Source organism: Malaclemys terrapin, chromosome 3 (assembly GCF_027887155.1).
Source record: "Malaclemys terrapin pileata isolate rMalTer1 chromosome 3, rMalTer1.hap1, whole genome shotgun sequence".
In the NCBI taxonomy this organism is placed as follows: domain Eukaryota; kingdom Metazoa; phylum Chordata; order Testudines; family Emydidae; genus Malaclemys; species Malaclemys terrapin.
Window position 1 is genome coordinate 19,667,244 of NC_071507.1, and position 26,498 is coordinate 19,693,741.

The following is a 26,498-nucleotide window of genomic DNA, read 5'->3' on the forward strand; positions in this document are numbered from 1 at the left end:
AAAATAGACAGGTTTCCTTATTTCTTTATTTGCATATTTTACAATGTACAATTCTGTCTCTCAGACTGTGTGTTTGCGATCTACCCATCTTGACCTCTTTAATGAGTCGGATTGGGCCATATTGTTCACCCATGTGATTTTGCTGAAGTTAACATTTACACCAGTGGGCAGATTTGGTCCAATCTTTTGCTATGATTGACTAACAGTAACAGGTAATTGCTAAGAATTTAAAAGTAAGGTAAATAAGATGTTCTAATCTGTGTAAAGTTCATTCCAGGCCATGGACTGAAGGATATGGAACATAGAAAGGAGATTGTAAATGCTTGAATGATATTAAATTAGACTGTTAAAGCCTTTAATTTTGATTTATACCATGGCATATATTGGGGAACCAAGTTGCACTCATTAAACACAGGTCAGAAGTGGACCTTGATGATTTTATACATTTATAAATGAGTACTGAAAACAACTATTTTGTCCTCCCCAAATGGGGATGGATTTGTATGTTTATGTGGGCATATAAATATACAATTTGTTTTCTTAAAGTCTGAGCATATATAATGATCTTGATTCTCCCCTCTGATAAACCATTTTTAAGGCAGTATAACTCCAATGACTTCCCCATCCCCTGGCAGCAACTTCCATATTCAGGTATATTCAAATGCACTGGTCGTTCTGTCGAGCCTACACTTCAGTTTGCCATTTTCTCCTATTTATGTGAAACTGCTAAACTCATTTGTCATGAAGATATTTAATCAGACAATGCCATAGGCAAGGCAGTGCACTGCAAGTGCAGATTATAGGGAGTAACACGATTCATGCAGTGCCCAGATATAGAGTCAGTCTGCCTCTAACACAGGCAGAACATAGGAACAATGGAGTTCCCATACTGGATCAGACCCCAGGTTCAGCTAGTCCAATTCTCTATTCTGAGACTATATCCAGGCAAGTAATGATTCTGAAAAAGACTTGGTGGTCAAGGTGGATAATCAGCTGAACATGAGCTCCAAGTCCGATGCTGTGGTCAAAAGGGATAATTCAATTCTTGGATGTATAAACAGGGGAATATTAAGTAGGATTAGGAAGGTTGTATTACCTCTGTATTTGGCACTAGTGCAACCAATACTGGAATACTGTCTCCAGTTCTGGTGTCTACACTTCAAGAAGGATGTTGAAAAATTGGAGAGGGATCAGAGAAGAGCAACAATAATGATTAAAGTATTGGAAAATATGCCTTATAATGAAAGACTTAAGAAGCTCACTCTATACCTTTATATTTTATCAAAGAGAATGCTAAGAAGTTATTTGACCACAGTCTATAAGTACCTGGAGCAGAAATTTGATAACGGACCTTCAGTCTAGCAGACAAAGATCTAACAAGATCCAGTGACTGGCAGTTGAAGCTAGACAAATTCAGACTAGAAATAGGGTACACATTTTTTAACAGTGGAGTGAGGTCTTGACTCTTCCCCGCACACCATGCTGGTGAGAGCAGCTGAGATGGCACAGAGGGGAAAATCATAGGTGCCCGGTAACGTTCTGGCACAGGATACTTGCTCCTAGAGGCAGGGGGAACCAAGGACTCCCTCCGTCATAATTTGGTCTCTGGTCTGCTTCTGCACACTGCCCCTTATGGAGGACGAGTGGTAGCTCACAATCGAATGTCACATGAGAAAAGAAAGAAATCAGTACCACATGCATAAAATCTCTACATTTATTTAAGCAAATTTTGCTGTCCTGGGGCTTAATTCATTTTGAACTGCTACATTTTAAGACATTATGTTGCAATGAGCTAAATATAAGTTGACAGTTAAACATAGCTTTGGGCAGTCTTCTTTCTGTACTTACACATGGCCAGTAATTTATCTACATCATTTCTTTCATCAATTTGCTAACTGTTAACTATATAAATCCTGTTTTAACATTTTTAAACAGTTTAAAAATAGATGAAATTTAAAGAATTTCATTATAAACATGCCTCCAGATGCAGTTTAGAATAATTGTGATGATGTAATCCCATATAAGCCTTTTTTTTCTTTGATGCATAGATCAATACACTTTGATAGAAAAGGAAACATCTAAAGCTAAAGTCTACATTAAATGGCAGCAGAAAACTATGTAGCAATTGCTTTGCATAAATTCCCTGTTTTCAGATTCACCGAGTTAACCTCCAGCATAATTTTGCATTAATTTGGTTTTAACACTGGATATTGTACTCAAGAGGAGTGAATGGGGAAAAACAAACAAGCTGGCTATTATATATATGAAAATTAAAGTTAATTTCTTAATAAGATGCATATGATGCTAGTTATAAAATAAATGCTTCACTATCAAAAAAATGGATACTTTTTAAAAATTAAAAATATCCAAAATCTAATATTCATTTTCAAAATTATATAACTTAAAAAATAAAATTCAAACCACTCTGAATAAGTGTTTCAATCAGTAGTCTTTTAAGCCATATGGTAAGGTGCATTGGATGTACATCTAAGAAAATATTTTCAACCTGTCTTCATTGAGACTACTTGTGGGTGTAAGGGAAACAGGATTTGATCACAGATAGCTCTGGTGTGATATAAAAATGTAAGTATGGAGAAGATAGCAAGGAAGTCTGAAAATCACCAAAATTCATTCCCAGGAGAATTCTCTTCTGGGTACTCCCTCATTAGAGCCCTGGATCTTACACTATTAAAGTCAATGAGAGCTTTGCCACTGACTTTAATGAGCATAGGATCAAACCCCTTGGTGAATGAAATTGTCTGTAGAATGGGACACCTCCTTTATTGAAAGTCAAATTGGAATAATATGCAACATTCCCTCCCTGACTTTTCCTAGGCTCATGTGAACCAAAGACAGAAGCTGAAACACCAGTTTAGTTAAATCTGCCAGACAGTGAGTTCCTAGTAATACAAGCAAATTCAGAGGCTCTGTGATTAAAAGAGCAAAAATTACCCTTGACTCTATTTCTTTATTTGGATCAGTTTGTGTCAATCTTCATATAATCTATTTACAAAAGAAAAACTATATTATTTACCCTTGAAAGTTCCCCCACTCTTCTGCCATTGATCATCTTTAGATAACAATTGCATTTCTCTGTTCTACACAGTCCTGTTCAGAAAAAGAAAGCATCCATGTACCAAAATAGTCTCTGTGTAGCACACTTCAAACATTCTGCCTTATTACAATATAATGAATTTAAAATCCAGAAATCTGATGAAGATGGTTACCAAAGCAATAACTTCCAACTTTCAGATTTTTCTTTTGAAAATTACTTAAAATTGCCATTAGCTAGAAATAAATATTTAAATGTGTCTGTCACAGTATGAAATATTAAAAATGTAATACACTTAATTACCTGATTAACATCTCTGTGTATGAGGTGAGGAAACATTACCAGTGTGTGTGACAGATCGCTGACCTCCAGAATGGTAAAATTAAAAACACACTACTTTTCATAGAATCATAGGGTTAGAAGGGACCGCAAGAGTCATCAAGTCTAGCCCCTTGCCAAGATGCAGGATTTCTTGTATCTAAACCATCCAAGACGGATGGCTATCCAGCCTCCTTTTGAAAACCTTCGGTGAAGGAGCTTCCAGGATCTCCTGAGGCATCTGTTCCAGTCTCCTACTGTTCTTACAGTTAGGAAGTTTTTCCTGAGATTTAATCTACATCTGTTATGCTGTAGTTTGAACCCATTGCTTCTTGTCCTGCCCTCTGTGGAAAGAAAGAACAACTTTTCTCCATCTTTTTATGGCAGCCTTTCAAGCATTTGAAAACTACTGTCATATCAGCTCTCAATCTCCTCTTTTCCAGACTAAATGTATCCAGTTACTGAAGCCTTTGCTTGTATGGCTGCATTCCATCTCTTTGATCATCTTTGTTGCTTGCCTCTGGACTCTCTCCTGTCATCCATGAATTTGCAAATATTCCTGCCAATGGATCTGAGATTTCTTCAGCTAATTCCTTTATTACCCTCAGGTGAATAGCATCAGGACCCACTGATTTGAATTAATCCAAATTGGTCAGAACATCTCTGATGTCTTCTTTATTGTCTATGGTAACTCCGTTAGTCATCCGGACACATGTTATTTTTTGTGAGAAGACTGATGCAAAGTAGGCATCGAGCAGTTCTGCCTTCCTATCATCTTCCGTTACCAGCTCACCTTCTCCATTGAGCAGCGGACCCACACATCCCTTGATCTTTCTTTTTTGTCAGATATATTTGAAGAACCCCTTCTTGTTGTCTCTAACATTCCCTGCCAGCTGTAACTCATTCTTTGCCTTGGCTTTTGTGAATTTGTCCCTATACACTTGTGCTGTTCCCATGTATAATTCCTTGGTGACATGCCCCTCCTTCCATTTTCTGTATTTATCCCTTTTGGTTTTTAGATAGCTAAAAAAGCTCCTTGTGCAGCCACATTGGCCTCCTGTGGCTCGTCTTATCTTTCCTTTGTACTGGAATAGCCTACTATTTCTCTGAGTTGGTTGAAATCCGCCTTTCTGAAATCCAGTGTCCTTGTTTTGCTCTTCTTTCCATAGGATCCTGAATTCTGTCAGATCATGATCACTTCCTCCCAAGTTTTCAACCACCTTCATGTTTGCAATTAATTCATCTCTGTTGGTCAAAACTAGACCCAAAATCTAGTTGTTTCCTGATTCAGAAAGTTGTCCCATACACGTGCTAAACAACATATAGGATATATTATGTTTTGCTGTAATAGTCTTCCAACAGATATCAGGGAAAAATAAAATCCCCCATTCATATTAGGTCATGTGTTAGTTAATCTTGTTACCAGCTTGTAATATGACTCATCCACTTCCTCTTCCTGATTTGGTGATCATAATAGATCCCCACCGTAACATCACCACTGTTCTTTTCCCCTTTTATCCTCACTGAGAAACTCTGGGTAGGTCTGTCACTCATTTTGTTTGAAGCAAATAAACCTTTTCTACTAGTGTGTTATCACTTGTGCCTTTAAAGATGACATTGTCTGAGGCTAAATTTCTCTCACATCGATACTTTGATATCTCTGTAAATATCTCAGGGCTTACTTTCCAGGCACAGATGATTTTGAACCAGATACCTGTAGGTCAGTAAGTCTCAGTCAGCTGTAAAATACAGAGAACCACAATCCTACTTGGTGAACCTTCATGGACATCAGTGGAATTACACCAGAAAGGAGTTTGGTTCAGTTATATAATCTATTTTATAGTATCAGAGGGGTAGCCGTGTTAGTCTGAATCTGTAAAAAGCAACAGAGGATCCTGTGGCACCTTTGAGACTAACAGAAGTATTGGGAGCATAAGCTTTCGTGGGTAAGAACCTCACTTCTTCAGATGCAAGTAATGGAAATCTCCAGAGGCAGGTATAAATCAGTATGGAGATAACGAGGTTAGTTCAATCAGGGAGGGTGAGGTGCTCTGCTAGCAGTTGAGGTGTGAACACCAAGGGAGGAGAAACTGCTTCTGCAGTTGGATAGCCATTCACAGTCTTTGTTTAATCCTGTGATAACTAAGTGGAAGGGACTGAAAGGTGTCTGGCCCCATGTCACTGTAATACAGAATACTCAAAGGTGAAAGAGAAACTATAAGATGAAAGGAAAGCTGATAATAGGTGACACAAAATGTTCTCCCTCAAGGACCATGATACAAATGTGACTACAAAGAGATGGTATCCTGTACACAGAGTGTCACTGGGGTCAAACAAACACATCAATGTATACTAAACAGCAAACAAATATAGTTAAATTACCACTTTAACTTTGCCTGGTGTAAATTGGCATCACTCCATTGTCTTCAATAGAGCGATGACAGTTTGCACCATGTGAGGATCTGGCTCAGCTAAATGTGACGTACATGGAACAGATCCTTTAAAATCCCAGCCATGCAGAAGTATGCTAACGTTGCAAAAACACTTAGTATTATATTTGCTAAATATATTTATATTATGCTCACAAGTAAACAATAAAGTCAATGTTAGGAAAATCTAGCAGCAAACAATAAAGTAAGGTATCATGACCAGGTCTGGAGAAGTAGTCGAAAACTAGGACAGCTAACAAAGGAGATAATACAACACTTTCAGATTAAATTACAACCACTTTTTTTCTACCAGAAACCAGAATCTTTTGATTTTTGGGGCAGTCCCTTGATATATGGATCATGGAGCCAGATTGCTCACCACAGAAATCACTAAGTACAAAACCACATTCTATATAATCTCCTTGTGGATAAGGGAGGGACAATATAGGATATGATAAACACAGAGACTTTTTTTTCATGCATTAGTGATCAAAACTTATTAGGTTTACAAATGTTAATGTCACTTTAGCAGGATTCTGTGTGAACGCAGTTAAACCATTTTTGCTTAGAAGGTAATAAGCTGTATATTTTCACTGACAGCATTGCTATTTTGAGAAAAGCGACTCCAGTTTGGCAAGGGGTTTTAATAATGCTGTGCTATTGTACAAATATGTTTCTTGATTGTGCAATGCTGTAATTTGAGTAAATACATATTATTTTGTTCATACAGTTGATCATGGGTTAAGCTATTGTTATTGCACATAAGCAATTCTGACATCCCTGATCCTCAGTTCCTACAGAACAATTATTCAGCAGAAAACTATTCACTTACCACCTTCAAACAACCTTAATTTGGTCCAGGGATTTGTGTTCATGTTTGATGGTCTGATCCACCTTACGCTGAAGCCAGTGGTAGTCTTTCTATTGACTTTAGTGGGTTATTGCAATGAGCCCTTGTAGGGCTTTTTAAAATGATAAATATGGATAACTGAGACAGTGTATATTATTCTATTTCCAAACTGAATGATTTGTTATGAAATGAATAGTTCATGTTTTAACATAATGGGCATATCTTTATGTCAGTGTTTCTCAAACTGGGGTCGCTGCTTATGTTTCTCAAACAGGGGCCGCCGCTGCAGGCCAAAGGGAGCTGCTGGAAGTGGTGGCCAGTAAGTCCCTCGGCCCACGCCGCTTCCAGCATCTCCCATTGGCTTGGAGCAGCGAACCATGGCCAGTGGGAGCTGCGATCAGCCGGACCTGTGGACGGGGCTGGTAAACAAACTGGCCCGGCCCGCCAGGGGCTTTCTCTACACAAGCGGCGACACCAGTTTGAGAAACACTGTTTTATGTCCTGGAAGATTTCTGATTAGCATACTGTGACACTGCCCCCCATATTCTTCACAGTGATATTATTATGATATGATCATGGCATAATTATGATGCATTTTGTACAAGACGGGTCATGTGAGGTGCCATTGGAAAAGCTATGATTTGCTGAACATTATTATCCTATTTGTATGCATGTATCATTTTTGTATCTGTAGTTATGAATATTGACTATGCATCTACATTTCACATGTAGTCAAACCTGGGTAACACCCACTAATCTAAATAACTGGTTGTAAAGGACCTATTCGGGGTAATGGGCCATTAGAAAGAACAATAGGCCTTAGGAGAAGCTTATCCCCCACTGGGTGAGCCTTCCTGAGAACACTCCAGACCGTCTGTAAGTAATGGCTGTTATGACTCTACAAGGACATGTGACCAGTCCACGTGATTCTGGACTCCATCTTGGGATGTCAGTATTTTTCCACAAACTGGTCTGGGAACCAAGCTTTGAAACAAAGGGTTCCCGCCATATGCTAAAGTGTTATAAGGCAGGGAGTGACATCATCTGTGGTTCTGCACTCCCCACACAAGAAGACACCTGGAAACATCTGAGGAACAAAGACTGAACTGAGGGAAGTGCTGGACCCAGGCTAAATGAATTTCTAGCCTGTGTATGAAAGACCTGGGGATTCCAAGCTGGAAAGCAAGTGAGCTTGTCCCATAAGAATCTGCAGCCCGCCTGTCTCATCAGCTAGGTTGAAAATTTACTAGTTTATATCCTAGCTTTCTAGTATCTTCAACTTAATTAGTGTTTTGTTTATTAACTAGGTAATCTGCTTTGATTTGTTTGCAATCATTTATAATCAGTTACAATCTATTTTTTGTAGTTAATAAACTTATTTTATGTTTTAATCCAAACCAGTGAGCTTTGACTGGAGTGCTTGGGGAAAATCTCTGCTTGGTTACCACAAGTGTGCACTGTGGACTGGGTATTAAACCCATATACTGTCTAGATTTGACCAGGACAGGATGGTACTGCTCTGGGATCCTAGGCTGGGAAGCTGGTGGTTAGAGACCCTGCATGTAACTGCAGCTGGATGTGTCCCTACCTGTGTGAATGCTGGTGAAAGTGCAGGCTGGAGGGCTTTGCAGCTTGTCCCAGCAGCACAGTATGAGAGGGAGCCCAAGCTGGTGAGTCAGAGGTCTCAGTGGTATCCCAGTTCCAGGTGGCACCCCAGGGGGAACCCGTCATAGTGGCATAGTCATACAGGATTACATGCATAGCTGCTTGGTCTGAGCGAGATCTGCATTTCATACCCTGGTGGTGATTTTAAGTGAGTTTTAAGTGTGGTGGCTTGAGATCAGTCAAAGAGGTTACCAGTTTGTTATTTTCTGTTTGCTTATTTCGGGAAAGGGAAGTAGGGACAAAAAAGCAGCAAAATGAGTGAAAGTGAAACTAGTAAGAAGCTGGAGCAGATTGCAGGCAGAAGAGAGAGAAAAAGAACACAAAAGACTTTTGGAATTAAAACAATTACAGATAAAAGAAATGGAAGCAGAGAATGCCAGGCAAGAAGCTGTACACTAAAGAACCATGGAAGAAGAGGAGGCTAAATAAAAAGTTGCACACCAAAGAGTTTTGGAACTGAAACAGATAGAGACTGATGAAGAAATGGAGATCCAGAAATTAGCCATGGAGGAAAAAGAGAGAGGAAGCATCAGCTGGACTTGATAGAGAAACAAATCCAGAACCCTCACGCTCCAGTGAGTCCCACTTCTCCAAAAATCCACAAGTGGGAATGGTTGTGTCCTGCATACAGTGAGACAGAGGATATTGCTGAATATTTTATCGCCTTTGAGAGACTGTGTGTACTTCATAAGATGTCTGAGGACCAGAAGATGCCCCCTTTGGTTGCAAAGCAGCCTGGTACAGCTCTGGATAGAGTCAATAAGATTCCAATTGAAAATGCTTCAGATTCTGGTAAATTCAAGGAAATGATTTTAAAACCGCTTCAGATTACACCTGAAATGTTTAAAATAAAAATTAGAAGCCTTAAGAGGGGTTCTGGGATGAGTAATGTGGCATATGTAAACCAGATGAGAGATTTGATGGAAAAGTGGTTGAAGGGAAAAGGTGTTACACGCTTTGAAGGAATGTGCGACCTTGTTGCTCAGGAACATTTTCTGCATATCTGTAAAGATGGTGTTTATGGGACATGGAGATGAAAACTGTGGAAGAACTAGTTTCAGAGTAGCCGCTGTGTTAGTCTGTATCCGCAAAAAGAACCAGAGTACTTGTGGCACCTTAGAGACTAACAAATTTATTTGAGCATAAGCCGCAAATACTCCTGTTCTTTTTGTGGAAGAACTGGCTATCCTAGCTGATGAATTTGAGCAAACTCAAGCATCTATTGCAAACAAACCACAGACAGAGGGGTTTAAACCTAGTGGAAAGCAGGGTTCCCATTTTACCCCTTGGAAGAAGGAGGGTGGCCGGGAGGCTGAGCACTTATCTCCAAATAAAACTACTTACAATACTCACCCCAAGCCACTCATAAAAACAGAAGAGCCTAGAAGGTGCTACCACTGTAATCCACCGAGCACCTGAGGAATAAATGCCCCCAATTGAAGGAAAATAAGCTTCCTCTGACCCATGTTAGTATGGTTTTCCTCAGCCCCAAGGCTCCAGAGGAGACGCAGGTGGGAACACCCTTAACTTACCTCACAAGCTTTGGCGAAACAGGACCCGGTGAATCAGACAGAGAACACATTAAGGTTGTCAAAATTAATGGCATAGAGTGCCTAGGGTGAAGGGATACCGGGGCCCAGATCTCTCTGGTTCAGCTAAGTGTGGTCCCAGAGGCTAGTATTTTGCCTGGCCAAATGGCCAAGATAAAGTGGGTGTGGCCAGACAGGTTCCCCATGCCACTAGCAAAAGTTCATGTGGAGTGAGAAGGTTTAGAAGGTGATTTAATTGTGGGAATGCTAGAGGACATCCTGGCGGATATGAATATAGAAAACGATTTTTTCCACAAGGCCAAGTCTGTTGGTGTGGTAACCCATAGCAAGAAAGAATATTGTGTAGGGTCCTCAGAGGGGAAGGAGAGTGTATTGTCTTTCAGTGAGAAAGCTGTTCCAGCTGGTAGCTGCAAACTTGTCGCAACTAAACCAGGGACAGATCCAGCTCTAAAGAGCTCAAAGGGGAGCCCAGGTAAGGGTGATGGAATCTTAGAAACCACTGAGGAGGTGGGTGAAGGTACCATTGACACTACAGTGCAGGGGGGCAGTGTGCTCCCAAGTAGGGGAGAGGCAGGGTCAGGCCTCTACCCAACTGAGGGTAACACATCCCTAGGGCCGGGGGCAGGAGAGATGTCAGTAACTTTGGACGCCGTTCCCAATGCTAGCTGTCAGGGATTTGCAGCCAAGCAAAAGGCAGAGCCCTCTCTAGAGAGCATAAGGAAATGTATACTAGAAGGAACTCCAGGAAGGGAGGGGGGTTGGAAATTTTTTTGAAGAGGATGGAAAGCTGTATAGAGAGGCCCCTGTGGGGAAATAACAGAGGCCCTGGGCAGCCCAATACACAGTTGGTTGTATCCAGCCAACACTGTGGGGAATTGATGCTATTACCACATGATGGTCCTTTTGCTGGTCACTTGGGGGTACAGAAGACGTATGACAAGCTGAAGAGGAATTTTTACTGGCCAGGAATACAGAATGATGTGAGAGACTATTGCAGGTCTTGTGCGGTGTGTCAGAAGAGGAAACAACCTGGTGGACCCCAGAAATCTCCCCTGCGTCTCTTGTCTGTGATACAGGAGGCATTCCTGAGGGTAGCAATGAACACTGTAGGCCCCGTGTGGTGTCCCACTCAAAGAGGTGGTGGATTTTGCCAATAGGTATTGTGACAGACCCAGACCAGTGGGGTACAGGAGTCTGGTAGAGGGCAAATATACAGGTCACTGGATGAGTAGTTTTCTGTTCCCTGAGTGACCAGAGCAGGGGCTGTACTAGAATAATCAGGAACCTGCTAGAACCAGTTAAGGCAGGCAGGCTAATTAGGACACCTGGAGCCAATTAAGAAGAAGCTGCTAGAATCAATTAAAGCAGGCTAATCAGGGCACCTGGGTTTTAAAAGAAGCTCACTTCAGTTTGTGGTACAAGTGTGAGGAGCTGGGAGCAAGAGGTGTAAGGAGCTGAGAGTGAGAGGGTATGCTGCTGGAGGACTGAGGAGCACAAGCGTTATCAGACACCAGGAGGAAGGTCCTGTGGTGAGAATAAGGAAGGTGTTTGGAGGAGGCCATGGGGAAGTAGTCCAGGGAGTTGTAGCTGTCATGCAGCTGTTACAGGAGGCACTATAGATAGCTGCAGTCCACAGGGCCCTGGGCTGGAACCCGGAGTAGAGGGCGGGCCTGGGTTCCCCCCAAACCTCCCAATTGACCTGGACTGTGGGTTCTTCCAGAGGGGAAGGTCTCTGGGCTGTTCCCCAACCCACATGGTGAATCTCTGAGGCAAGAAAATCCGCCAATAAGTACAGGACCCACCAAGATAGAGGAGGAACTTTGTCACAGTATCCTGAGGCGGCCGCTCTGTCTAATATAGAAGCTGAGAATGTGGCAAAAGCCCTTCTCACTACATGCAGCAGAGTGGGTTTCCCTAGCGAAATTTTGTCTGATCGGGGGGCAAATTTCATGTAGCAAATATTCAATGAGCTATGGAAGATGTGTGGCATGAAACAACTTAAGACTGCCCCCTATTGCCCCCCTAGGCCAGTGGTTTGGTGGAAAGGTTCAATGGAACCCTAAAATCCATGTTGGGAATGTATGCCAAGAAAAGGGGCCAAAATTGGGATGAGTTGTTGCCCTTTCTGTTGTATGCTCACAGGAAGGTATCCCAAGAGCCCATGGGGTTTTCTCCATTTGATGTTTTATATGGCAGAAAAGTAAGGGGGTCCCTCGATCTCATTAAAGACTCATGGGAAGGATGCAATGAGGTGAGGGAAGATCCAGTAACTGAGTATGTTCAAAGGTTCAGGAAGGAGTTGAAGGACATGATGGAAGTTGTCCAAACCAACCTCCAAGACAGTCAGGCCAAATAAAAGGCGTTGTATGATAAAAATACTTGTAAATACACTTTTGACATAGGAGATTTGGTGATGGTACTCAGCCCCACGAAAAAGTTCAAAATGCAAAACTCCTGGGATGGGCCCTTCGAGGTGGTGGAAAGGACAGATGTGAACACGTATCAAGTTAAGAAACCCCATAATGATATTGTCCACCAGCTGGTACATGTGAACCAGCTCAAAGCCTATCACAGCAGGGAGACTGTAGTAAACAGGATCTGTTGTGTAGAAGGGGAAACTGAGGCACACTCACTCATTGATTTGATGACTGAATGCCAAGGTGGCTCAACTCTGGAAAGCATTGAAATCTGTGGAGAATTAACACCAGTTGAAAGGGGGGAGGTGTTAACAGTGCTGCAAGGATACAGTGGGGTGTTTTCCAACAAGCCAGGAAGAACACACTTGCTAACCCATAAAATCCTCACCAAATGGACACTACCTCCCCGTACCAGGCCTTACAGGGCCACTGGCAAGGTGCAAGAGCAAATTCATAGGGAGATACACAACATGTTGGACATGGGAGTAATTAAGTAATCTAACAGCTCTTGGGCATCCCCTGAGGTTTTGGATGGCACTGTAAATTTTTTGTGTGGACTATAGAAAACGTAATGCTGCTACTGAAACAGACACGTACCCTATGCTGAGAATTGATGATATGCTGGATGTACCAAGCCAAGCCAACTACCTCAGTACTTTCGATTTAACTAGGGGTTACTGGCAGATTCCCCTGCTTAGTAAGAAATAACAAACACAGTTGTAGAAATCAGGATCAGCTAAAGAAAGATTAATGAAAAGGGCTGAATTTACTGTGGACTTGTCTCTGCAGGGGGGGAGGGAGAGCTGCAGTAGCTGCTGCATAGTAGGTACTCTGCACTAACTCCCCAGGCACTCTTACAGTGCATTTGTTTAATATGCTTTGGAAGTGTACTAAGCTAAACTGCACAGTAAGAGTGCCCATGCGGGGAGTTAGTGCGGAGTAGCTAGTCCACTTTAAATTCACATCCTAGCTTATTGAGCACTAACTTCTCCATATAGACAAGCCCTGCAACTCAGGACACCTGCCCACACAAGGGAGTAAGAACTGTCCTTTATAGCCCTGCATGAGTTACCCAGACCTTTGGTCTAGGCATGTGGGAGTAAGCAGATGGTGAATGCACCATGGAGCAGGTAGGTGGCGATTGGGTGGAACTTTGGCTCCATCCCCACTACTCCCTGGCCAGCACAGCTGAGCCAATTTGAGGGGACATCATAATTCATAGTCTAGGCTATCCGTAAGTTTTTACACCCCCCCCCCCCCCCGAACAAAAAAGAAGCAGGAGAGGACCCTGAAAAAAGTAATTGGGCAATTGAAGCCAGGGTGCTTGTAGGCTCCAGGCTGTGAGCCCCAACAGGATAGCATTTAAGGCACCCAGGATTGCAGGACAGGCAGTGATACAACCCCTCACTGGTGTAGGTTTAACCTCAAAGGCAGGGCCAGCTCTAGGCACCAGCGCTCCAAGCATGTTCTTGGGGAGGTACTTTCCAAGGGGCGGCACCCCAGCCCTTTTTTTTTTTTTTTTGCTTGGGGCGCAAAAACTCAGGAGCCGGCCCTGAGGGGAGGTGAGCTGCGGTGGTAGGGGGCACAGGGAGGGCCGCAAGAAGTAACCCTGGGGGGGAGGGGCAGAGGAACTGCTCCCCCGCAGCTCACCTCCGCTCAACTGGCCCTGCTCCCCCGAGTGTGCCGCTGCCGCTCCGCTTCCCCCCCCCTCCCAGGCTTGCCACGTGAATCAGCTGTTTTGCGGCAAGCCTGGGAAGGAGGGAGGGGGGAGAAGCAGAGCGGCGGTGGCGTGCTCAGGGGAGCAGGCGGCGCGGAGGTGAGCTGCGGCGGTGGAGGGCGCGGGGAGGGCCGCAGGAAGTAACCCGGGGGGGCAGAGGAACTGCACCCCCCAGCTCACCTCCGCCTCCTCCCCCAAGTGCGCTGCCGCTCCACTTCTCCCCCCTCCCTCCCAGCTTACCTGGGAGGGAGGGGTAGGAGGGGAAGTGCGGCGTGCCCAGGGGAGGAGGCGGACCCGGGGATTTGGTGAAGGGGTTGGAATGGGGCCGGGAAGAGGCGGAGTTGGGGCGGGGCTGGGAGTGCTTGGGAAAATTGTTTTGCTTGGGGCGGCAAAAAACTTGGAGCCGGCCCTGCTTAAAGGGTCCTAATCACTCATTGCTCTGGGCTGGGCCTAGTCACAGGGTCGCCCACAATGAGTATCCCTATGCATTACAATTATAATTTGACCAACTCTGTAGGTTCTTACAGACTGTGAACAAGTTGCATCTTAATCTTCTTTTTGATAAGGTAAATAGTTGCTGCTTCTTCAGTGTCTCAACTTTGTAGCTCTTCCCAAGCCACATCTAATTTTCAACATCCTTCTTAATGTGTGGAGGTCAAAACTTGACACGGTGTTCCTGGGATGGTCTCATCGATGCCATATGTAGTACTACCAACTCCTGAATCTGACTTCATATTCTCCTTTATACATCTAAGGACCCAACTATATTATGTCTAGACAGTTACCTTTATCAAACACATTTGCAAGTTTGTCAAAGAGTGATATCAAAGATTCTTGAGAAAACCTTTTTGCCTAGAAGCCATGTTGATTGTCCTTCATTATACTTCTGTCCTTTACTGACAAAGTCCTGTATCACCCATTTCATTATTTTTCCTGGTCTAACCAGCCTGTAATTATCTGGAATCATCTTGTTTACCCTTTTAAAACATATTGGAACAATATTTGATTTCTTTTAGTCCTCTGGAATTTCCCCAATTTTCCAAGATTTATTAAGTTTTGATAAGCATCTCTTGACATCGGTGTTCTGTTCTCTTGATAGGCTCTTTCAGAAGGCACTAAACTCCCACCATGTTCCATGCACACAGGGGTTGCAGAATATTTTAGTTAAGAACTGACATGGACTGGAGAGCAGAATTTTTCTCTTTATGTTGCAGTCAACCTCATTTGGTTTGGCCTGTTATCAGAAAAGTGTTCAACGGACTGTTTCCCCCAGAAGAAATATTTATGAGCAGACTAAATTCCTTGGAGGAGCTCAGTTCAGACTTGGGCTTTATTTTTCTTACGTCCCAGGTGTATCCAAAAGTTATGTCTCATCTCTCATTCTGATATCTGCAAATTAAAATGGTAGCTCTTTTTCCATTTTCCTTAGTAACACTTACGTGCTAAGAAACCTCAGCATTGTGCTGTTTATCATATTTAGTGATGACAGAAGATATTATCTGCACAGCATCTTGATGCAGCTGGCTGTGCCTTGCATAAATATTTTAACAGGTTTTTTGGAAAAAGAATTTATAGTGATCCCACGGTGTGCTTCTTACACTGCTATTTGCACCTGTTATAATACATATACAACATGTGGGAGGGATACAGAGTTCATTGAGCTGGAAGAAGTTGAGAGGAAAACCACTATTTCTTCAGCGTGTGATATAATAAATACACTCAAGTTTGTTTCCTTCATGAGGAACAGACGCAATGCACATCATACTGTGAGCTTCTTCGGATTAATTTTTTTTTGGCACAGACTGTTAGAGCTGGTGGAGTCCCATCTGTGCGCACTTGATTGTTACTGTTATGTGGTGTTCAACATTATTGCCAAGGTTTAGATCTCAACAAGGCACTGTCACTGACAAATAATAGCTTTGACTGTATTCAGGCTACAGGAAATCACTGGCATTTATCTTCACCTCCAAATCACTGGCTTTGAAATCTTCTACAGTGGCTGGAAAATATAGGTTGCTTTCAGTGAGCTTGATTATGACTTGGCTTACCCAAAGTGCAGGGGTGTCAGGGCAAAGGATTCCCCATTACATCCCTGTGTGAGCTACCTGGACCTGAGATGGAAGGGCTCATGTATATATGGGCACTGTATGTGTGTTGCTACCCCCATCCAGCAGGTGGGTAGGAAAGGGTGGGGAGGGGGCACAATGCAAAAAACAGCTGAGCGAAGCCAACCCTGAAGATGATTTGCTGATGCTATGAACTAGTAATAAAACTACTAACCCGCCCCCTCCCCCGCCCCCAGGAGCAAGGGAGAGGCACTGCAGGAATTGAAACTCTCAAAGGTCTGGTCTATACTACCCGCCTGAATCGGCAGGTAGAAATCGACCTCTCGGGGATCGATTTATCGCGTCCCGTCGGGACGCGACAATCGATCCCCAAATCGGCGCTCTAACTCCACCAGCGGAGGTGGTAGTAAGCGCCGCCGACAAAAAGCGGCAGAAGTCGATTTTGCCGCCGTCCTCACAACGGGGTAAGTCGGCTGCAATATGTCGAATTCAGCTACGCTATTCACGTAGCTGAATTTGCGTATCTTAAATCGACTCCCCGCTGTAGTGTAGATGTACCCAAAGGCATTAATTACTTCCTGTGCTGCTCATGAGATAGCCCAGCTATGCACTGCCCCCTACAGGGAGCTCGTGGCAAAGCCACAATCTAGCCTTATTTTACAGAGTTGGATTGTTGTTGCTCTTATTTGATTTCCGCCCCAACCCTGCAGGGTGCTGATGTAGAGTTGCCAGGTGTCTGGTTTTTGACCAGACTGCCCGGTCGACAAGGGACTCTGGTAGCTCTGATCAGCACCGCTGACGGGGACGTTAAAAGTCCGATTGACTGCTGAGGGGCTAAGGCAGTTCCGTGCCCAGCTCTGCGTGGATCCTGGGAAGCGTCAGAAAGTCCGGCTCCTAAGCGGAGGGGCGGCCAGAGGGTCTCTGCGCACTACCCCCACCTGCAGGCGCTGCCCCACGTGCCAGCTCCACAGCTCCCATTGGCTGGGAATCTGCAGCTGACGTGAATTCGGCTAGGAGCTGGAGGAACATGCTGCCCCTTCTCGGGAGCCATGCAGACTTCCTCCATCCCTGGGAAATGCCGGGGCAGCATTGATGTGGCTGCTAAGGGGCCGCCTGAGGGCAGCACCTCCCAGAGCCCCTGCAAACTGCACCAACCAGAGCCACCTGGAGCCCACAGCCCAAAGCCCCTCCGCATCCCAGACCTCTGCCTCAGCCCAGAGTCCCCTCCTGCACCCCAAGCCCCTCGTCCCTGGCCCCACCGCAGAGCCTGCACTCCTGCCCCAGAGCCCTCATCCCCCCCATTCACTCCAACCCCCTGCCCCAGTCCGGAGCCCCCTCCTGTACCCTGATCCCCTCATTTCTGGCCCCACGCCTGGAGCCTGTATTCCCTCCCGCACTCCAACCCCCAGCCCATACCCCACTCCCACACCCCTAATCCCCTCTTATATCCCCAGCCCCAAGCACCCTCCTGCTCTTCCAAGCAGCTGCCCCAGCTAGGTGGCCCTGCTCCCCACAAGTGGCCAGCGGCAGTTTGGGGAGGAGGAGCCAGGCGGAGATGCTCTGAATTTGCACCTCCCTTCCCCAGTAGTCCCTCCCTGGGAGCCTCCACTTCAGCCTCTCTGAGCTCTCGAGGGTATGTCTAGACTGCAATTAAATGCCCTGCTGCCCTGGCTCAGAGGACTGGGGCTGTAACATTACTGTGTAGACATTTGAGCTCTCTCAGTCCCTCCCCCTTGGGGGTCTCAGAGCTTGGGGTTCTTTGGCCTGTGTTATACTGGAGATCAGACTAGACAACCATATTGGTCCTGTCTGGTCTTAAATCTCTATGAATCCCGTCCAAGCAGGAAATCACCAAGATTCAGACAGTTTGGCTTTGACAGTTGATATGCAGTGGAAGGAACAAACTTTCATGTTTTCTGGGGAGAATCAATAACATTTAATATAGGGCATAAAGGAAAGAGAGGATAATGTTAATGTTGCCACTCTGGAATACGGGGAGGATGGTGGTTTAGGGTCTGCTTGTGCTGCTGTAGTGAAATGATTGAGACAGCAAAGCCAGCATCAAGATCCATCCTGATCATTTCCTTCTACCTTTGGAACTACCCTCTTGCGCTGGTGCTCTTATTCAGAGACAACACACATATCAGGAGATTTCCACCATTCTTAGCATCGTCATTGTTCTAACACATTTCAGGACCTTTGCTCTTGGCTGTTGTTAGACGCTTGTTTTAATCCTATATCCAATATTATATTCTGGGCACAAATAGAAGTCTGCCTGAATGTGGCATTTCCCATTCTGTTTATTTCATCCACATTCCCATAAGTGGTTCTTCCTCCATCAAAAAACCACATGCCGTTACTTTGGCATTATGCAGTGTTTTGCTCATTCTCAGTACCGTGGAATTCATCAGAGTCCTTTGCTTCAATTTCCTCTGCGTGCGGGGCATGAAAGCGTCACCTATGAAACCAAGCATTTCTGAATAGCCATCTGTATGACTGTCAGAAAAATCAGTTTCTCAAGGAACCATCTAGTTTGATCCGAAAGTCACTATGCTCTGATGGCTTTTATATAAGAGGGTTGTGAATTGTTACAAACTCACCTTCAGCTTAATCTCTCATATGGACTAAGAACGATCCAGCTGTTAGTAGTTCTTGCAAGGTATGTTGCTGCAAACTGGTGGTATCCGTTCAGGGAGTTTATTGTAGGCTTCTTTGCTGAAGTGACACATCTAATTAGTGAGTAAGTATTGGCATCCATGAAAGTTACCACTGCTGGTGTGCTGAAGGAGATGGCTCTGCGTAGGAATGTGCTACTTATGGTGTAGTGAGCATGCTCAGTACATCTGCTGAAGCCACTGCCCTTCACTTCATCTCATTTGCTGCCAGACATTCCACAAAGGTGGGCCATTATTCCACTAAGTAAACTTACCTTACCAACACAGGCTGCCAATTCAAGGTAGCTATTGTATACATCCCTTCACTTCATGCTGTGCAGTGCTGGGTTGGGTTTGTTTGCAGTTCTCATCACCAATTACATTATATATTTTTTTCAATTGTGTGGTTTTATAATTCTTGTTATCAACAGATTCCTTTTATAAAATGTGTAATTTGCCTCCAGGGATAAGAGGGTAGCTTCTCAGCTGGTGCTAATTGATGCAGCTACATTGATTTCAATGGAGCTTTGATTTACACCAGCTGATGAGCTCTCCCAAAGTATCTGAAGACTTAATTTTGTCCCCTTCTGTTATGTGAAGCAATAATTAAACTCATTCCATTTTGTCTCAGATAAAGTATGTTCTGGCTGATCCTAGTGTTAATTCTCTGCTCCCTTAAATTTACCTTTATAATAGGTTCCTATCTCTAAAATGCCTCTTTGAGAACATTACAAAATTTGCTTAACTACATAGCCAGGTGATAGCAAAATCACTATAGAACCTTCTTGCCTGCAAAGAACTATAGAAAAACTAGACCATCTTTTATGCATCATAGTTCATTGATCTGTATACAAAATAAAACTCAGTTTCAATTTTCTAAGAGCTCTTGAAGCAAAGTCCTTCCATTGCCCCTAAAATTTCCATTGCTGGGGTTTGGCCATAGACTGCTGATGTAACCTCTGTAGCTGCTGTTGGATATCTGGCAATGTGCACAGTTTGATATTTTTTTGTACTGCACCAGTGCCACCAAGATTGGGGCCTCATCGTGCTAGGCACTGTAAAAACACATAATAAGAGAAGTCCCTGCCCCAAGACAAAGAGTGGGAGACAGGAAGTATTATCTCAATTTTATAGGTGGGGAACTGAGGCATGGATGGATTAGGTGACTTGCCCAAGGTCACACCGAAATCTGAAGCAGAGTGTGGAATTGATTGTAGAACTCTTCATGTGTCTCAGTCCAGTGCCTTGACCACCAGACCCTGGGGTAAGCAGTGCCCCCCAGACATCAGGAATATGATCTGATGCACCTGGTTTATTTACAGGGCGCGTAAATATACTGTGTGATTTAAAAGAATGCAATAAGGCTCTCTCTCTCTCTGTCTCATTTACATTATGCTGAAGGCATGCTGTAGTTGTGCAGTTTATAAGTGAATGGGCCGGCTTCCCCTTTCATTATGAGTCCAGCGGAGGGCAACAAAAATGATTAGGGGGCTGGAGCACATGAGTTATGAGGAGAGGCTGAGGGAACTGGGATTGTTTAGTCTGCAGAAGAGAAGAATGAGGGGGCATTTGATAGCTGTTTTCAACTACCTGAAGGGGGGCTCCAAAGAGGATGGCTCTAGACTGTTCTCAGTGGTACCAGATGACAGAACAAAGAGCAATGGTCTCAAGTTGCAGTGGGGGAGGTTAGGTTGGATATTAGGAAAAACTATTTCACTAGGAGGGTGGTGAAGCACTGGAATGGGTTACCTAGGGAGGTGATGGAATCTCCTTCCTTAGAGGTTTTTAAGGTCAGGCTTGACAAAGCCCTGGCTGGGATGATTTAGTTGGGATTAGGTCCTGCTTTGAGCAGGGGGTTGGACTAGATGACCTCCTGAGGTCCCTTCCAACCCTGATATTCTATGATTCTATGTGTTAGTCAGGAGTCACTCCACTGCATGTAAAACTAGTGTAAATGGGAGACCTCTAGTTCTTAACCTAAGACGTTGTTACAGCATACTCTTGCTGTAGTACTATAGCCCTATGATGTTGGCTAGAAGACCTTTTTTGACACTAGTTATGTATCAGCACTAACTAATGCACTTGTATAGTCACTCAGGGATGTCCTTAGGGAGATGTGGGGCCTGGGACAAATCAGCCCTCCCCAGCTTGGGGGCCCCACTCTGCATCGGCGAGATGGATCCGGCCTGGGGCTGGGCTGCCCATGGCAGCTGGCAGTTGCCGGCGCCTACCGTGGGACTGTTGTTGGCCATAGCACCACGGCGGCTCAGGGCTCCAGCCAAGGCGGGGGACTCGCTGCACCGAAACGCGGGCGGCCAAGCTGGGCGCTGTCTCTGCTAACTGCCAACAAGATGGTGAGCTCTGCAGAAATGACAGATTCGTCTTCCGGGACTGACCGCGCCAGCCAATCTCACCGGCCCGCAGGGCCCCCCAAAGCGCGGGGCCCAGAGCGGTCACTCCGATTTGCCTTACCCAAGGGGTGGCTCTGTAGTCACTGTTGCCTTTGGGCCACATTGTCCCTGGCCCTTTTGTTGTGCTTGGGAGGATGGAAGTATTCAAAGAACTTATGCTCTTCTCCCATAACACTGCACAATCCCTCTCTGAGCTCCTCTGGCACCAGTGCTATTCTGCACAGCCCTAAGTAAAGGGCAGCCCCTCACAGTCCCCGTTGAGTCATTTAAGAGTAATAACACTTATTACTGGGCCAATTCTCTGCTGATTACATTTACTGGACTTCACTGGGAATGCATCTGCTGTAAGTCTGCCTACAGTTTGTCCTGCTGTTTTTGTGACAGTCTGTTGCAATTTAGACTCCCTCAGCTGCAAGTGAGTAAAGTTCAAAGCAATCTAATGCGCAATGAAAATTGTTCACAAAATGAAATAGTATGGACTCGGCAGTGGCTTTGCCACAAGCTCCATGTGATAAATAGTGCCGATGAAAATATGAATCTTTTGAAATTGATGGGACATCTTGCACGAGCAAGACTTAGTCATCTAAATAATAGCTTGCAAGATCAGGTCCCTATGTGAAAAAAAAAATGCTCATGGAGTCTTTGTTATGCTCTCAGTTTCCATTCAGCGAGACTTTATTGGCATGACGAACTAGATTAGAGTAGTCTACTATGAAGTTTGGATCCAGGATTTAGGGATATACAGCTGTAGGGCACTGAATCAGGCCCTATACAAAAAATATACATGCACACATGCGTCTTTATGTATTAAAGGAAATGTTCAGTTTGGACAATAAAGAGCCCATCTCTTCAAGTCCTGATTCAATTGTTATTCAGTCCTGACGTGGCAAGTTGCAGTTGATGTCAATAGAGATTTTGCCTCAGTGAGGACAGAGTGATAACTGGGGTCTTTGGCCTGCTGCCCTATGGTGAATGATGGTGGTGTATGGGGAAACAGGAAGAGTGCAAAGAGCGTTCAGCAACAGGAGGCATCTGTAGTCCTGGCACTCCCCAGAGTGCACATACCGTTTCCTCTATGTCCTCTTGTACATAAAACCTTCTAAAGAGACAGGGAGAGAGGTAGGGCCAGGGACCTACTCCTGCCCCATCCCCTGGCAATGGCCAGCAAAGCTGGCCATTTTGATAGGAGACGGTGTTTCATGAATGAGGGGTGTAGCAGTGGACACTCTCTCTGGGATCCAGACAGCTCAAAGAGGAATTGCACCTGAGCTGGCGCATCCTAAACATGGAATTGTACCTTCAAGTCACAACAGAGCCCTGAGCAAGGACTTTAGGATTGGAGCCCCTAACGCTTCACACTGGTACCTCGAGGTTTTCATTCTCAGAGCTTGAAACCTGACCACAGCTTCATTGGAACAGGTTCAGAAGTGAATCTCGATTGTCAGCTAGACAGACTTTGACCAAGCTGATGCTTGTTCTTAGGAGAAAGTGGAAAGGGATGAAAGAGAAACTTGGCTTGTGTTGGCTTAAGGGAGTGCAAAGGACTGCGAGCAGATTGATGGTGCTGTCAAGAGAATGCTAATGCCACCTTTCATTGGAATGGTCACGGAGCTCAGTTATCCATCCAGCCGAAAAACAAATGAGCAAACAAACCAGTTTAATAGGTATTTGCTCTAATGATGTACAGCATGTGTTAAAATCCAAAAGAGGGGGAAAATGGAAAATACCCCATTTTGGGGGCCATTCTGATAAACTCATACAGTACATTTAAATACAAAGCACTGGTCTGAATACCTTGCTACTCCACTGTTTTCAGGAGGACTAGCGAGAAATAATTTGGGACGATGAAAGAAAGATCCAAATGGCTTGTTTTAAATAATTTCCCTTTTTGATATTGCAGGTCATAGATCAAAAGGATATATATGTGCAGCACACTGTCTCCAGTGGGTTTCAGACACTTCCAGGTAACAATTTTCCATACGTTTCATTAATGAACATACAGACAACAATGACCTTTCAGAGACTTAGAACTTTGTCTGAAAAGAGAACCCATACAGAGCCCAAAGGTGGATGATGTCGTTGTTAGGGAGCTACCAGGAGTGCAATTAAAAACAATCCAGCATTTAATGTGGTAGTTTAATTTCCTATAGTATTTGTGATGTTCTTCCATTTGAAGTAGAGGGAATTCTAGTACTCTGGCACAGTGAAATACTGTGGCACCGAATGGGCTAGATCCATAAGCTGGTATAAATTGGTATAGCTGCTGTGACTTCAGTGGGGCTACACTGATTTATATCAGCAGAGGATCTGGCCCTAAATGTTGATTTTTCTTTTAATTGTGCCTTCTGCAGTGCTGCATTTGACCATTCATATAGGGGTTTGGGTACCTGTATTAGGTCTCTGCATGCTTAAGTGTTCCTTCTGCACTCTTCTGCAGAACCAAGTCCCTATCTTAGGCACACAAATGTGAAAAGTGGATCTACAGGGCCAGATCCTCGCTCATGCAAACTGGTTCTGGCTTCAGTGGAACTATTCCAGTCTACACTGTCTGAGGATCTGGCCCTTTATATCAGGTATGAGCTGTGATCCTTTCTATTCGAGAAACTAATTTGAAAGCAAATGCATTCAGTTAACACACATGTGCACTGAAAAAAGTTGAAGTTTATAGGTTAAAGCAGGGGTTCTCAAACTTCATCGCACCGTGACCCCCCCCCCCCCCCCGACAACAAAGTTACTACATGACCCTGGGAGGGGGCAGAGACCGGGCCATGCTGCCTTGGGTGGAAGGATAGGAGGCCACAGCCCGAGCCCCACCACTCTGGGTGGGGGGTGGAGCTCAGGTTTCAGCTTCAGGCCTGGGTCCCAGCAAGTGTAATGCTGGCCCTGGTGACCCCTTAAAATGGGGTCACGACCCACTTTGGGATCCTGACCCACAGTTTGAAAACTGCTGGGTTAAAGTTTTGCTGAGATTTACAACACACAAATTGCACTGAAAAATTGGTCCTGCTAAGATGCCTCCTTGAGACCTCTTTACTGAGTCAATAAAGAGATGCAGCCAAAACAATGCCACCTCTGTTGGATGTAGCCAAGAGAACTTCACAAAAATCCCAGAATTCCTATTTTATTTGTGAACGCATGAGAAAAGGAAGCTTATCTTTGGTGCAAAATCAGTGCTACTTCTGATGTTGCAGTGCAATGAATTCCATGTCCATGGTGCCAGTTCTGAGTCAGTACTGTACATATGTAATTATGGTTATTATTATGCAAAAAGAAAGAGGGGACATCTACCTAAGGCTCTATGCTCCACGCAATAAAATTATGAAATCAAAATTAGGTTATCCACATAACTCCAAACTTCTCTCTCCCGAGTTCTCATTCATCTGATCTCTGTCAAAGACCCACTTCCACAGCAGCTCACAGAGGACTACGTTGCTCCACTAGGTATCCTTGTCCAGCTTAGAGAGAATGTAGATCATAGCCAACCCTTGCGGCCAGAGCTGTATGGAAATCAGTGGTCTCTTCTCAGTATTATCTTTGAAAATCAGACCCACGGTTGTTGGTTTTTGTTCAACATGTCTAAAACTCATTGCATCATTGTTAACATGGTGCCAAACGTATGAATGGTTCTTTACATGCTGTATCAAATAAATAGCATCTTTCTCCCAACGAGCATACAAACCAAGCACCAAATTTTCAAAAGAGCTCAGCACTCAAAATTGAGGCCAGATTTTCAAGAGCCCAGCTTCTAAACTTGCATCGCAGTATTTGGCCAGACTTCCAGGGGAACGCTGGCTGTGTGGTGGGTGCTGAGCAGGTTTGAAAATCTGGCTCTTATTTAGGTGCCTAAAAGGGAGCTGAACTCTTGACAATACGGGGCCCAGATGGGGTACATTAGAGTGAGGAAGTGAGGGCAGCCCCAAGGGATTGATCCTGTGCAGTGTAAGTGTGGAGTGCTGTAAACACCAGGGAAATGATCAGGAGCTAAGGCTTATAATCGCAAAACTTAATTTTGTTTCTTTATATGATTTAGAACCCAATTTCCAGACTTCTCCTCCTCAGTTACTTCCACATGCAGGCAGCTAGATTTGCACTTAGTTGCCTGAAGCAGCTCTTAGGGTACCTCAGTGTTGATGAGAGTTCTCAGGTATACAATCTGGGCCTCTAACGTAGATGTGCCCATGTTTGAAAAGCAGCCTCTGATAAAAGGATTATTGACAGAGGCCTGCTGAGACACCATCGTAGTCTCTGAATCCCTTGCTGCGATGCTGGGTGTGGTTCTGGAGCACAGAGGGTAGGACAAGTCCTATTTTGCCACTGGAAAGAGAGAAAAGCATTGGAGTCAATGTCGCCATTGCTCACAGGGCAGGGCTCACTTGCACTGTCCTTCTGTACACAGCTCCCCTTTTGTTCTGGAACAATCACAAAAAACATTAGACCAGCCAAAAGGTAAACATGACTCTTGCTCATCCCCTCATGCAAAACCCTTGATTCAGCAAAAGGATTCCATACACTGTCCTCATACAAACAACCCAAGCCCAAAAAACCCAGCCACCAAATGCTTTGAACTCAAGCCTCTAAAATTGCAAAGTCTTTGTTTTGTGATCGCTTTATAGCTTTCTAATCCACCGACAAAAGCTGGATGCCACTCTCTCTTTCATACTGGCCACACACAATTGCAGCTCATGGAAAGAAAGAAAACAGTCCCCCAAACTGCTGACAGCCTCTGGAAAGGCAGAGAGGAATGAGGCGGGGCTATTTGATTTTATTTAATTTGCTGCTGGTGGCTGGCATTTAGTGCCACACACTGCTGTGGAGAGAAGTCATTGGCATTTGAGGATGGGGGGCCTAGCTTCTATTTCTTCCCCCTAAGTCCCCCAAACACATTTCCAATCCAAACTGGAGAGACAGAGACACACAGAAGAGGGGATCTTGGGCCTGCACGGCCTCCCCCAAGCCATGTATAGAAGTAGCTACCTGCGAGAAGTGCGCAAGGAGAAGTATGAACGATCTGATGCCTATGATGAGCTGCGGGGCACCTCAGACTTCAGCAGCCTGGCCCAAGCCCAGGGCCTGGAGAACCTGCAGGAGCTCAACGAGAGGTTTGCCAACTACATCAACCGGGCCCGGATGCTGGAGCAGCGCAACACTATCTTCCGTAAGCAGCTGGAGACGTTCCAGCGCACGGATGTGCTGGCTGGCTTGGAGGAGGCCTTTGCTGAGCAGATTGAGCTGAACCGCCTGCGCATCCGTGAGCTGTCTGCCGACAGGGCCAAACTGGAGCGTGAGGACAAGGATTCACAGCGCATGCTCGATGAATACCGTAACAAGTAAGCCAGCCAGAGTCAAGGGTGCTGCCCAGCTCCTCACTC

General features: G+C 44.7%; 1 protein-coding gene across 2 annotated transcripts in view; it reads left to right on the forward strand.

The window, feature by feature from the left end:
* Nucleotides 1-26,498, forward strand: part of BFSP1 (beaded filament structural protein 1) — a 237,859-nt gene that overhangs the window by 163,096 nt on the left and 48,265 nt on the right. Inside the window, exon 4 of one of the 2 annotated variants that reach the window (XM_054022003.1) lies at nucleotides 23,030-23,093. In XM_054022003.1, the coding sequence (XP_053877978.1) occupies nucleotides 23,030-23,093 (64 nt within the window). Of the gene's footprint in view, nucleotides 1-23,029; nucleotides 23,094-26,085; nucleotides 26,457-26,498 lie in introns of those variants that run through there. The other variant, XM_054022002.1, reaches the window with a different exon arrangement.